The 13,790-nt window shown below is 33.2% G+C and overlaps 1 protein-coding gene across 2 annotated transcripts in view; it reads right to left on the minus strand.

Moving 5' to 3' along the window:
• Positions 1-13,790, minus strand: part of CSMD3 (CUB and Sushi multiple domains 3) — a 1,219,369-nt gene that overhangs the window by 358,126 nt on the left and 847,453 nt on the right. For both annotated transcript variants that reach the window (XM_057736100.1, XM_057736099.1), the window contains 2 exons: positions 10,462-10,677; positions 8,608-8,796 (listed from right to left, as the gene is read on the minus strand). In XM_057736100.1, the coding sequence (XP_057592083.1) occupies positions 8,608-8,796; positions 10,462-10,677 (405 nt within the window). The remainder of the gene's footprint in view (positions 1-8,607; positions 8,797-10,461; positions 10,678-13,790) is intronic.

The following is a 13,790-nucleotide window of genomic DNA, read 5'->3' on the forward strand; positions in this document are numbered from 1 at the left end:
CTAGAAAAGGTAAATACAGAAAAACACATGCAGCCTGTAGGAAGGATGTCCAACACAGTCTTTGAAGGTCAAGAAAAGCTTCATAATAGGATGGGTAAATAAGATGAGTCTGAAGAATAAATCAGTTATACAAACTTATGGACTAGGGATAGGAGTAAGAGGGTAACATTCCAAATTTATTTTGAGGGCAATGGAGAATGATGGTAGAATTTTAAGCAAGAGAGTGACATCATCAATTCTGTATCATAGGAAGTTCATCCTGACTCTACTATTTAGTTTGAGGAAAAGGGACAAGAATGGAGACTAGAGTCTGTTTAAGCTGTTACAGTAATAAAGTAGATAATGAGAGATAATGGCATCTTTATCTATGGTATGGTGGTAGAAATGAAAGTTCAACAGATTAAAATGCAAAGCCTCCTCCAGCCACTGAACAATGCTTTCAGTGCTTTCTCTCACTGTACCTTTGCATGCAGCTTCTTAGAGATAAAGACATCATTTGTTTGCTTGTGCCAACACAAGTGAGAGTTTGATCATTTGCATATAGAGTAGACGTCAACACATCCTTAGCATCTAAAAATGTGGAAAGTGCTTGGCGTGTTTGGGAATGGCATGTAGCATCTTATGAATGTATCCAGGATGCATGTAGGGGAATGACTATAGAGAGGGCAGTAAGGCCAACCTAAAAAGGAACCTCTGGAATTTTAACTCTATCTAATAGGCATGAGAAATCACCTACTGATTTATGCAGGTAATAGACAGATGATCTGATCTTTCTAAGTTCACCTGGTGTCAACTCTAAGGTGAACATCTGGTTATACTCACCTTTTGGCATTTATGTCTTAGTACAGTCCCCTCCCCTTGAGTTAAGTGGGACCTGTGACTTGCTTCTCATTGATCTCATGATTTATAACATTATGGGAAACTGCAGCTTGCTAGTGACTCGCTAGACAGGCTCTCCTTGCTGTTTTGATGAAGGAAGCATCAGAGCTGGGGAAGTTCACATGGCAAGGAACTGTGGATGGTCCTTAGGAATTGAGCAAAGAACTGAAGCTCTCAGTCCTACAACCACAAGGAACTGATTACTTCAATAACAATGTGAATTTGGAAGAGAATATTGAACCTCAGGTGAGAATTCAGCCCTGGTCAACATTTTGATTACAGCCTTGTGAGACCCTAAGAGAGGACCCAGTTAAACTGTGCCCATACTCCCTACCCACAGAAACCAAGAAAAAGTAAATTTGCTCTTTTAAACTGCTAAATTTGTGGTAATTTGTTACTCATAAATAAAAAAGAATATAACTAGTATTGCTATTGAAAATAAATTAGATAAGGGAAATTTGAAAACAAGAAGTCCAGATAGAAAAGAAGAGATGATATAGTAGGATTATACACGTAATTTTGAAAATGTGTATAAATGAAATCAGGTGGAATCAGAAAGAGCTGATTTCAAGCTCTTTATCAAGTTAAATAATTAATCTGGCTCATTTATAAACTGGGATAATAATATGGTTTCTAAAAGGAATATATGAAGGGAATATACATATATATATTGTTTAACACAGTGCCTAGTACACATTATTATTATTGTGCTATTATGTTCTTCTTTATGAGGACTAAAGAGAGTTGGACTAAAATAAGGGTAATGAGAATGCAGATGGTGGTAAATTTGAGCAATAGCTTTTGGCAATAGGTCTTAGTGACTATTCCAATATGGATAGAGAGAAAGAGAGAGGAGGAAGTAAAAGATAACACAATTTCTAGCTTGAATGACTGGATAAGAATGATGCCATATTTGAATGAAGGAGTGCATAAGGGAGAGCTATTTGGCAGAGAAGATAATGAGTTAATGTTTTGGCATGTGAAGTCAATGTGCCTGTGGGAGGCCATCCATATGGAGAGGTCCAGTGTACAGCTGGGAATACAGATGTGGTACTCAGAAGAGATATATGTATATGAAAGTCTCTGGAGATGGTTGTGAATTAGATTACCCATAAATTGCATCAGTGTTCACACACACACACAACACACACACTTAATACTGTCTCTGTAAAAAGATGAGAAATCTCTTCTCCTAGAAATAAATTCTGTGCTACTTTAATAAAAAGAACCCATGATGAAAAAATAGAGAATGAGAAAAGGATCTCAACTTCTTTCCTGAGAGATGAATAACTAGTAAATTTCCAAACGCAAAGAGGATACTTAAGTTGACTAAGCTTGATAAATCTGCTGCAGAGATAGGCAAACTATGGCCTGAGGGCCACATCCACCCTGTTGCCTGCTTTTGTAGGTAAAGTTTTACTGGAAGGCGGACACATTTACTCATTTGTATATTATCTATTGCTGCTTTCACAATACAATGGCAGAATTTAGTAGTTGTGATTGAAACTGTGTGGACCACAAAGTCTGAAATATTTACTATCTAGCACTTTATAGGAAAAAAAAAAGTTTACTCACCCATGGTCTATTCAATATGAAATGGTAGTCTTTCAGAATAATTGCATCAATAAATAAAGTAATAAAGAAATGCCACCTGGAATACCATAACACTGATCTAGGTTGCAAGCAAGAAATTATTTATAAAAACAACAACAACTATAAAGAACCAAAGTATAAGTTAATATTGATATTATATTGTCAAATTAAGAAATCAACGCACCGTCATAATTATATAAGAAAAATATAAACATACATTTATATATATAATTTATCAGCATAAACTTTCTATCTGGTATTTTTTGTTATCTTTACAAGAAATATTTGGGTTGAGTAGAACTCATATTGGCATTATCCTTTCCAGAAAAGAGAAGCACACAAAATTAAGATATTTGCTTAAAGTCACCCAACTAATTAATGGTAGTTTCTGAGAGCTAGCAAAATCTCTTAATCCTAATTTGCTTTCTACAGCACTATATGTCTACAATGCCAATGAACTTGATAAATCAGTCATATCTGACATACATGTGTGGGTATCTGAGGTACATAATTTTAGTCTAGAGAGTTTGGAGGTTGAGATGAAATAAACAGAATTTGTTTAAAGATGAACTATCTCTTCAAGTGCAATTTATCTTTTCTTGTTTTGAATTTTTAATATAACTTTCATTTTAGAATAATTTTATATTTACAAAGAGGTTATAATGATAGTACAGAGTCCCTGTATATGCTTCACCTTGTTTCCATTATTTTTAGCAACCATTTTAAAACTAAATAATAAGTAACCATCAGTATATATCATCTAAAAAGTCAGAAAAGTGAGAAAATATGTAGATGTGTAACAGAGTTATTTTTCTCATTTCACTCATGATTAAGGCAAGATGTTGTCACTTGTCCAAGGTCAGATAAAAAAAACCGATGACATAAAATTAGAAATAGAAGTAGATGTGTTAAGTAGACTGTAAGGATGAATGAACTGATGTCTTTAAAATGACTTCAAAATGTATGGACTTCTTAAAATGTGTGGACTCTTGCCTAAAGACAAATTGTTACTAATATTTAACTTGCTAATTTACTTTCCAAAACAAAATGTTTTCATTAGCTCCTTGCTTATTTGCAAAATGACCTGGCATGGTTCCTAGTATGCATGGAAGCTGAATGAAGACATGCAAGTTTTTTGTTTTTTGTTTTATTTAGAAAGATGACAATGGAAATGCCTGTGTTTTTTGTAATGTGAACTTCAGAAAGGGAAATCAGGTACTTATTTTTGACTAAAAATAAGTCAGTGTTTCTCATTTTCAAAGTAATCAACTTTCATATATATATTTTGCTTTTTGATATTTGGATGCAACTTAAAGATGTGATCAGATAGCCATTTCCATAGCAACTTGGATCTCCAGGATAATCACTTAAATATAAAACATATCCAACTGAAATATCATTTTACCTGTTAGTTATTTTTATCTTTTTCAAAATGTAAAACATAATTATACATATTTTTTTTGAAAGGTAAAACTTTCATCTTGATTATTAAGTAGTAAATAAGATTACATGTATGAAGTACTCAGCTGCTGATAGCACACTAAAACTTTTTCATCTCCTCCTTTTCTTATTCTTCCCTTTCCTCTTCTGCTGGTTGGTGAAAATCACTCTTTACCACTCAGTCATCATGGCTCTTAGAAGAACTGAATAGAAGGTGGTGAAGAGAGGCACAAGGAAAAAGGACCAAGGTTTGTTGATCAAATATTACTTGTTCAGTGGTACATTACGTGATTTACATGTCTTTTATTGCTTTGAGCTGTAATCTATCTTGCACTATGGATGTAATTATCCACATTTTACATTTGAGAAAACTTGGCAGGAAAGAGATCTGAACAACTCTCCAAAGATCACATAGCTTAGGAAAGGCTAAAATATAAATATGAACTATGTGCCTGCAATGGAGGCCACTTCTTGGGGAGAAGAATCCCTGTTACTGAGTGGGTGTTACTATCTCGACTGCTATCAAGATTCTTCTGCCTCTACAAATTTCCCTGCACTTGCGACAACATAGATGGACCTAGAGGGTATTATGCTAGGTGAAATAAGTCAGAGAGGAAAACACAACCACTGTATGATTTCACTTATATGTAGAATCTAAAAAATAAAACAAACAAACCAAAACAGAAATAGAATCACAGATACAAAGAACAAACTGGCAGTTGCCAGTGGGGGTGGGGGGGTGAGGGGGAGGTAAAATAGGTGAAGGAGTTTAGGAGGTACAAACTTCCAGTTATAAAATAAATATCACAGGGATGTAATGTACAGCATAAGGAATATTACAATAACTTTGCATGGTGACAGATGGTTACTAGACTTATTGTGTTGATCAATCTGAAACATATATAAATGTTGAATCACTATATTGTACACATCATACTAATATAATACTAATACTGCATGTCAACAAAATAATTTAAAATTAAAAATGCCCCTGTACTTAAGTAACCTGGGATAAATGGGTCACAGTAGAGGAAATTTCCTCTGATTAAAACAGAGGACAGCCTAATGGGTTTTCTGAAATCATGTATCAACTATAATTAAGACCAGATTTCCTTTCAACTTTATTGAAGCCTCCAGTCAAAGACAGCGGTGTGCTGTTGTAAATGAAGCACAAGCCTGGGCCTCAGAACTTGTGATAGACATAGCTCTGCCCCTGAGTCTGTGCAACCTTGAGTTTTTTATAGGCATTGTATCTTCACTGATAATATCATTATGCTAAACCTACTTTCAAAGCATAGGTGGATTTTTGGAATGAAACACTATATGATATAATCCTTTATAGATTGTAAAGACAATCTTATGGTGTTCTTCTATTTTATCATTTTGTTAAAATATTACCTTAAAACATAAATGCAGAGGTTACTCAGGAGATTGCTTAAATGAAAATATTTATTATTCATCTAATATCTAAAATTAAGATAATTTTCACCAAATTTGACCAACCGAAACTGAAAGACACTAACCAATTTACACACTAAATATAGAATCAAAATTAAACATATGGTAAAAACTAAATAAAAAGTAAGTTTCCAAAAATTACTTTATCAGTTGTCTTACTGTCCAGAGTCAGGCACGTTCTTATATAACCTAGGTACACATATAAGTTATTTTAGTAAATGTTAGTGTTAATTTTACACTTGACACAAAAGTTAAAATCTCATCTACCATTTGTTTTGGGAATGTACCTGTTTGCAACCTTGTGCCAAGGAAAGACCACCTAGATTCCACATAACTGAAGCACAAACAAACTTTCTGAATACAACCTACACATAATTTGGTCACTGTCTATAACATAAGCTTTCTATGAGGCTGCCAGTGCTGAGTACTGAATGATGTTTTTAAACAAGTATGCACTAGAGAATTGGTTTTAGAGATATATGAAGTGAAAAGTACAAAGAATCTAAGAAGAAATAAAATCTGTCCAAATAAACTAGATTGCTAAAACTGAGTCTGTTCATCTGAATAGTTACAAGTAATGTGCATTTTATGTGACAGAAGACTGTGAATTTTGAAAAGATAACAAAAGAAATACACACATTTGCATATATGCAACCAGAAATGCAAAAAAGAACATATTTGTTTTAAAGCATAGAGAAAATAGAGAAGTTTAAAGAAAATTGGAAAAATACAATTTTTAAAAAGTCATACTGTTTGAAAATATTTCTCACCCTATTTAGTAACTTAAATGTATAACTACAGTGGAATTGATTAAGGAAAATAGACTTAATTGCACATTTCAATAAGCTTAGAAAGAAGCACAGTTAATTTTGAAATGAGGGAAAAATTCCCATGGCAATAACTTTGCTTTCTAAATTTGTCTACAAGGAGATTTTATGTCATACTTCTCACTAAAGATTTAGGCACGAATAAACCGGCTCTCAAAGAAATACTTTAATATAACAAAACTAACTTGAAATTACTTTTTTTGCACAGTCAGATTTTCATAAATCTATTTATTAAAATTTATTGTAAAAGTTGAGTAAACCTTAAAAATGTAGATGCAAACACTTTCTTGTCAGCCTATGTAACATCCTGGTATGTTTTTGGTACTTTGAAAGAAAATATTAATCAACTCTGTCTAACTTAGTTCTTTGAGATTCACCTTTCCTTCAACCTTTTTGAGGTTAAACCATCCTAGTGAAAAAATTGGGGTTTTGGAATGAGAAAGATAATATACAAATCATGGTTCTGCCACATACAACCTTGGCGATCTGGGGCAAGTTGTTTAAAACTTCTAACATTTAGGTTCTTCTGATGAAAAATGGGAGGAGGGGGAATAACAATAATAGAATTATAGTAAGGATTAAATGAGGTAAATACATATACAAAAGAGCCAGGTAGACCGTCATAGCACGGTGTTTTATAACATGGAATTCATTCAGTACTATAATTGGTTTTATAAACTAGGTTGGTGGGTTGGATAGACAGCAGATTATTCTCAATATAGTAAGAGTTATAACAACACCTAAGTTCTAAACTCCTTCTACATTCCAGAGATTGTATTAGGTGTCTGATTGTCATGGCTAACCTCTTTTAACCGTCATAACTAACATTAACATAATGTTGTAACCATTTTTCTGATGAGAAAAATGAAGTTTAGAAAAGTGAACTAACCCAATATAAAATGACCAGAATATAAAGCTAGGCACTCTGTAGCCCTCACTTGGACTATTCCCAATGTTCTCATTAATTTTCCTTTGAAAATATTCACACCAAAGAAAAATGGGAATGAGGGCAATTCAGATAAGGAGGGGAATTCCAAATCTGGCAATAGTAGAAAAAACAAAAAAACCCAAAACCCCAATCATAAAAACAAAAACAGAAGGACTGCATTCTACGTCTTCCTGGAAAAGATGTTCTGAGAGTATGACTACTCATCAACTGTGGTTGCTTGAGACATTTCTGAAAAAGCCTGTGATTTTAAAAAGAAATTTCATCTGTTGATTATCAGCTTGTCTGTTAGGGCTGTGAAAACAATCTCATCACTATGAAAGCCTTCAGACCCATATTAACCTGAAAGATCAATTTTTTTTTACTAGATTTGGGGATCCACAGGTATTCCCACCACATTCTATGCAGTGGACAATACATTGAATACATCATAGAGGGTATCTTCTCCATTTGCATTTTCATCTGTGGGGCATACTGCCTCCATCAAAAAAAGAAAAAAAGGACAAAGTCTTAAACCACAGATCAAATCTCTACCAATTTGCCTGATTTTGTAGCATATTATAGCTTATAAAGATCTGTGACCCACAATTAAATTTACAATTAAATTCAAATTAAATGCTTTTGAGAGTTTTAAAAGCTTTATGAAACAATAAAATGTTGTTGTTCTTGTTCTATTATAAAAATGAGTACTGATTATTACTGAATGGGTGATGACCTGAAGAAATTCTTACCTATTTCCTAATATAAATAGAAAATGACTTTAAGTCCTAGTGAAAAGTCCTTCATTTTCTCTTTGGATTTTTTTCTTTTTATCAGTCAAAATATTAATTTCCAAAGATTGAGGTGGTGCTCCAAACTTTCAATACTTTAATTACTGCTTTTCTTTATCTCACAACATGAAATGAATCCCCATTGTAACTCATCTATCATAATATATTAATTCTATAGATTGCACATATTGGGTCAATACTTGCTTGCATAGCCCTTAAATTATTTATTATTTTCCCTTGTAATCATCTTTCATAATGTTAATTCTAGTTATAAAATATTGTCAAAATTTCAGTCGGAAGTGATGAAAACTCATCTATTAATAGAATACAAGAATGCAATTTTCTGTAAGCTCTCAAAATATGATTCTAACATCTATGTTTATCTATCATCTATCTATCTACCTAATCTATCTATCTATCTATGTATCTATCATCTATCTATCTATCATCTATCTATCTCTTCATTCCTTATTCCCATCATCTGAAAACAAATTTAGAAGCATGGTTGGTTGAATAGAGCAGTTGAGAAGTTAATTGAGGTATACCAGATTGCCAAGTGGAAAAAACACTGAAATAACTAATATGAAATAAATGAAAAAATTCAACAGATTATAAAAAACGAAGGGTGTATAACCATGCAACTCCATGGACAGTGACTACACATACAAGCAAATGAAAGCAGCTGACCACGTACCCACACACCTTGGCAGAGGTGCACTCCACACTCGTCGGCCACCACCAAGACAGATGATCTCTGATGTCCCTTCCAGACGATAACCTGATGAGCATGAGAAGGTCAGAGTGTCACCAACCCCAAAGCTGAACCCAATTCGGTTACCATATTGAGGAATTCCAGGATCTTCACAAGGTTCTAGATTATACTCTGTAATTGGATGAAGAGGAGAACAAAGAAAATGTTAGTAGTAACCTTTTAGGGTATTATTCCTATTATGTGCAACTGGATGCTTTTAGGGCCAGCCATACATTTTAAAAGTGACTATATATATAATTATGGGTATATGGTATGGCACACATACTTCTCTTCTTTTGTGAAAGATATAATAATTTAATGAATACTCATGTGTTAAATTCAATACAGATGAGAAAATGTCACCTTCTGAGTGATACATTGAAAATGTAAATATTTATCTCATGTTTTCTCTTCTGCATTAGAAACATTTCCATTTCACAGGTTTTTGACTTATAATAATGGCATAATAGATTCATATTTTCAAATGCAAAATAACATTTGGAATGAAATCATTTGCATTTTGAAATGATTTTTACTTAACGGTTTCAGTCTAAATGACAAAGGCTCTTGTGCCTCTAGTGTACATGAAATTCAATTAATCCATATTCTGAAAAACATGTGACTTTCAGATGTAAGGTTTTATGTAAGACTGAAATGCCCATAAACTGAAAATTGTATATTGTAGATTTATACAAGAAAATTTTCTCAAGCAATGAATGAACATCATTAAAATGAACAGTTAAACACTCTTCAGGGTATGAGAGAGTAGAGTTAATTAAACAGCAATATTATAATTTATATATAGTCCTAAGAAGTAGCAGCTTATCTAAAAATATTCCCAGAGCACACACTTAGTATGTAATTGCAATGGAGAACAAGAGGGACTATTTCATGCTGATGAGCTATTATTTTATTGTTTAAAAAACTTATTTGGATATACTTTTAACATTCTAGGTTAAAATTGGTTATGCTCATTTGCTATTCACTATGAAATATCTTTATTTTAGAAGACAAGTATTTTCCATGCAAATACTAGAATAACAGTTGAAGAACAAGGTTAGTATTTTTATGATTTTATTTATATAAATTATATATTATTTATATAATTATATACAGCTGTAATATAAATTTAATGTTAAGTTGGCATAACTTTTACTTATTGATTTGTTTCTGCATTCTCTCTCACTATTCCATTTAACTAGAAAGTAGAACCAATAAGAATATTTTTTTATTCACTTGGTCTTACAATTTTTTTTCCTGGAATCCAAGTGATGTTGCCTATAGATGAGGTTAATCTCATCTAATAAAAGGGTGATCACATTAATTTGTTTCTAGATTATCTAGTTCCAAATGAATAAATTAAGTTTATCTTAATCTTGGCCTATAAACTATGCCTTTTCCCTGGAACACAAAGCTAGAATATCACTGGTTTAATCAACATTTCATTTATGGCCTAATTGAAACTTTAAATATATGTATGAATTTCCAATTTAAGTTCACCTGACATTTTTAGCAAGTTTTTCTCTCAGAATTCTGCAGAAGTGCAACTTAAAGAAATGCATTTATTGTATTTCTAATAGATTTTTAATGAATTGATTTATTTTTTGCTACTGTTTAAGGGTTCCTTTTAATATACTACTATAGATGATCATCAAGACATTTCAAAGTTTCCTTAAAATTTGTTGGCAGATAATTTCTTTGCTTTTTTTTCTTCTCTCTTTTATTCCCTCTCCATTTTGTCATACATAAGTTATGCTCATACTTTTAAAAATCTGATTTTTAAAGTTATTTTCTTACCAGAGAATGTAATATTGAATCCTTCATATGATATTGAAAAATCTGAAATGAAGCGCAGCTGAGCCCTGAAATTTCCATAGAGACCAGCATTGATTGTTGAAGGAAGTTCTGAACCAGTCAGGCGTGCTAGCGGTTGGGTGAAACTACCATTTTCTGTGATCAGTAAGTAGTCATGATGGTCTTCCAAATGAAAGGTGTGAAAGTTGAACTGTACACCTATTAAGAAAAAGAGAAAATTAGACTCATAAAGTATATCATTAAAACGCTCAGAGTTACCAAATTAACAAAAGTCAGGACTCGTTTTATAATTGATTTCTCTGAAAATGAAAGGCACTGCTATAAAATATTCTAAATGTATAGTATAATGTCTTTCTTTTGGGTCTTTTCTGTTTGTTTATTTCCTTTAGCTTCTCTATAAGGTATATAACAAGTCATGTCTTGGAAACTGCCTGGAAATAAGATTTTAAAATTAATGCCTATGAAGAAATCACATGAGTTTTCTGAAAATTTTAAGGAAAATTTACATCCTTTATTTAAAATAGAAGTGCTTTGGCAAAAGTAACCACTCACTCAACTTCTAATAGGATAGACTAGTTTGACTACTTTTCTTTGTAGTTTATACAATGGATTCATATAACATTATACTCTGTTGGGTCTGAGTTTATATTATTTTTGGTTGCATTGGGTCTTCAATTGCGGTGTGCTGGCTTCTCAGTGCAGTGGCGTCTCTGTTGCAGATCACTGGCTCTAGGCATGCAGGCTTCAGTAGTTGCAGCACATGGGCTCAGTAGTTGTGGTATGTAGGCTCTAGGGTGAGTGCACTTCAGTAGTTGTGGCACGGGCTCAGTAGCTGTGGCTTGCAGGCTCTAGAGCACAGGATCACTAGTTGTGGCACAGGGGCTTATTTGATCTGCAGCATGTGGGATCTTCTTGGACCAGGGATTGAACCTATATCCCCTACATTGGCAGGTGGATTCTCAACCACTGTACCACCAGGGAAGTCCTGGGTCTGAGTTCTTTACTCAATATTAAGTATATGAGATTTATCTCTACTTTTGTGTGTGCCTGTAAGTTGTTTATTTTTAGTGATCCATTTCATTTTGTGAATACAACACATTCATCTGTTCAAAAGTTGATGGACATTTAGGTTGTTTGCATTTTAGCAAGAATGCAGATGGTGCTGCTATGAACATTCAAGTATGCTTTTAAAGAACATAATGTACTTGTTTCTGTTGGATACATATCTAGGAATAGAATTACTGGCTCATGGCAAATACATATATATATGTATATATGTGTGTGTCTATATATATTTCAGCCTTAATAGATACTTCCTTACAAAGTGGCTGTGCCAATTTACATTTTCATCAACAAATCTAGTTGCTCTGTATCTTCATCAATACTTGAAAGTTTGTTTGTTCTCTCCTCTTTTGCTTTTGTCCCATTAGTCTCTGAGGTGCTGTTCATTTTTTCCCCAGCCCACCCCATATTTTTCTCATTGTTAAGACTGAATAATTTCTGTTACTTATCTTCAAATTCACTGACTCTTTCCCATGTCATCTCCTTTCTATGACTGAGTCCATCCAATGAGTTCTTACTTTAGTTACCGTAGTTTTTCAGTTCTAAAATTTCAGTTTAGTTCTTCATATCTTTGACTTCTTTGTGTTCCTTTCAGGAGTATTTTCTCTTGCTTCTTGGTACTTTTTAAAAAATTAATTACTTAATTAATTATTTTTGGCTGCATTGGGTCTTCATTGTTGTGTGCGGGCTTTCTCTAGTTGTGGCGAGTGGGAGCTACTCTTCGTTGTGGTGCATGGGCTTCTCAGTGTGGTGGCTTCTCTTGTTGCAGAGCACAGGCTCTAGGCACTAGGGCTTCAGTAGTTGCCGCATGTGGGCTCAGCAGTTGTGGCTTGCAGGCTCTAGAGCACAGGCTCAGATGTTGTGGCACATGGGCTTAGTTGCTCTGCCGCATGTGGGATCTTCCCAGATCAGGGATGGAATCCATGTCCCCTGCATTGGTGGGTGGATTCTTAACCACTGTGCCACCAGGGAAGTCTGAAAATTTTTTATTTTTTCATTTGTTCTTTTTTGGTGAGTATGGTATGGCATTGCATTATGGTCTCAGGTGAGTGCCTAATGACCTTGTCTCAAATGCATGTAAAAGACTAAAAATTACTCACACGCAAGTGCACACACACACCACACTGTATGTAAGGTGCCAGATGAAATAAAGGATGACACCACATTCATCTTTCTCTTGAAGTGCTTAATAAATTTTCTTACTTGATCTAAAAGAATCACCAAAATCTTCATTAAAAAATCCCAAAACCTGGAGTATGATAAAGTAACATTCTTTAACATTATTCATCAACTTTATAGTTCCAAATAATTCTAGATAGTCTTGGAGTCCTCATTGTTTTTTGTGGTTGTTGTTCAACTGAAGTATAGTTGATTTACAAAGTTACATTAATTTCAAGTAAATCGCAAAGTGATGCAGATATTACATATATATACACACATATATATATTCTTTTTCACATTCTTTGCCATTATAGATTATTACAAGATATTGAATATAATATAGTTCCCTGTGCTATACTGTAAGTCCTTGTTGTTTATCTATTTTATATATAGTAGTGTGTATATGTTAATCCCAAACTCCAAATTTAGCCCTTGTTTGTTAAAAAAATGAAAAGTGATATAAAATGAGACCAAAACAAATGTAAGTAATGATAAGATGAACTATTATTACATAATGGGCCAGTGATTTCAATTTGGAAAAGATTTTAAATGAACCGTGATACTATTTTTCAAACTCTTTTTCAGAATGTAACACCTTTTTTATTTCTCTCTCTCTCCACAATGATCCCTTTTTCCGAGGGGTACAGAAATTAAGTCAGTCTTTCAAATGTTTTTCAATATAAATGTGGTAGTTGACACTAGACAGATGTAAATGAGAATGGGGTGTCAATGTGGCAAGGAGAAGATGCTTTACCATCTACATTAACTGATATCTAAGTTTACAAAATAACATGCATGGAAATTCAGATTAAGTCAATTTGATTTCAGTCAGAGAATAAAACTAAGAAAAATTAGTCAGATAATAGAAGAGCAGATGGACAAAAAAGAAGGAAAATTTCATTATGCATGTTTTTCTTAGAAAAATGTTCTTCTCTCTGACATGCACTGAATTAATATGTGGGAATGTTAAAAATTCTGATAGTCGTTCAAGCCCATTGTCAAGTATTATATACATAACCTTTCAGAGACACACTTTATCCATTTGAAAAATGGGGTTCTAATAGGGTTGTCTTAAAGTTTAAATGAGA

The sequence above is a fragment of the Hippopotamus amphibius genome, chromosome 5 (assembly GCF_030028045.1).
Source record: "Hippopotamus amphibius kiboko isolate mHipAmp2 chromosome 5, mHipAmp2.hap2, whole genome shotgun sequence".
NCBI classification, from domain to species: domain Eukaryota; kingdom Metazoa; phylum Chordata; class Mammalia; order Artiodactyla; family Hippopotamidae; genus Hippopotamus; species Hippopotamus amphibius.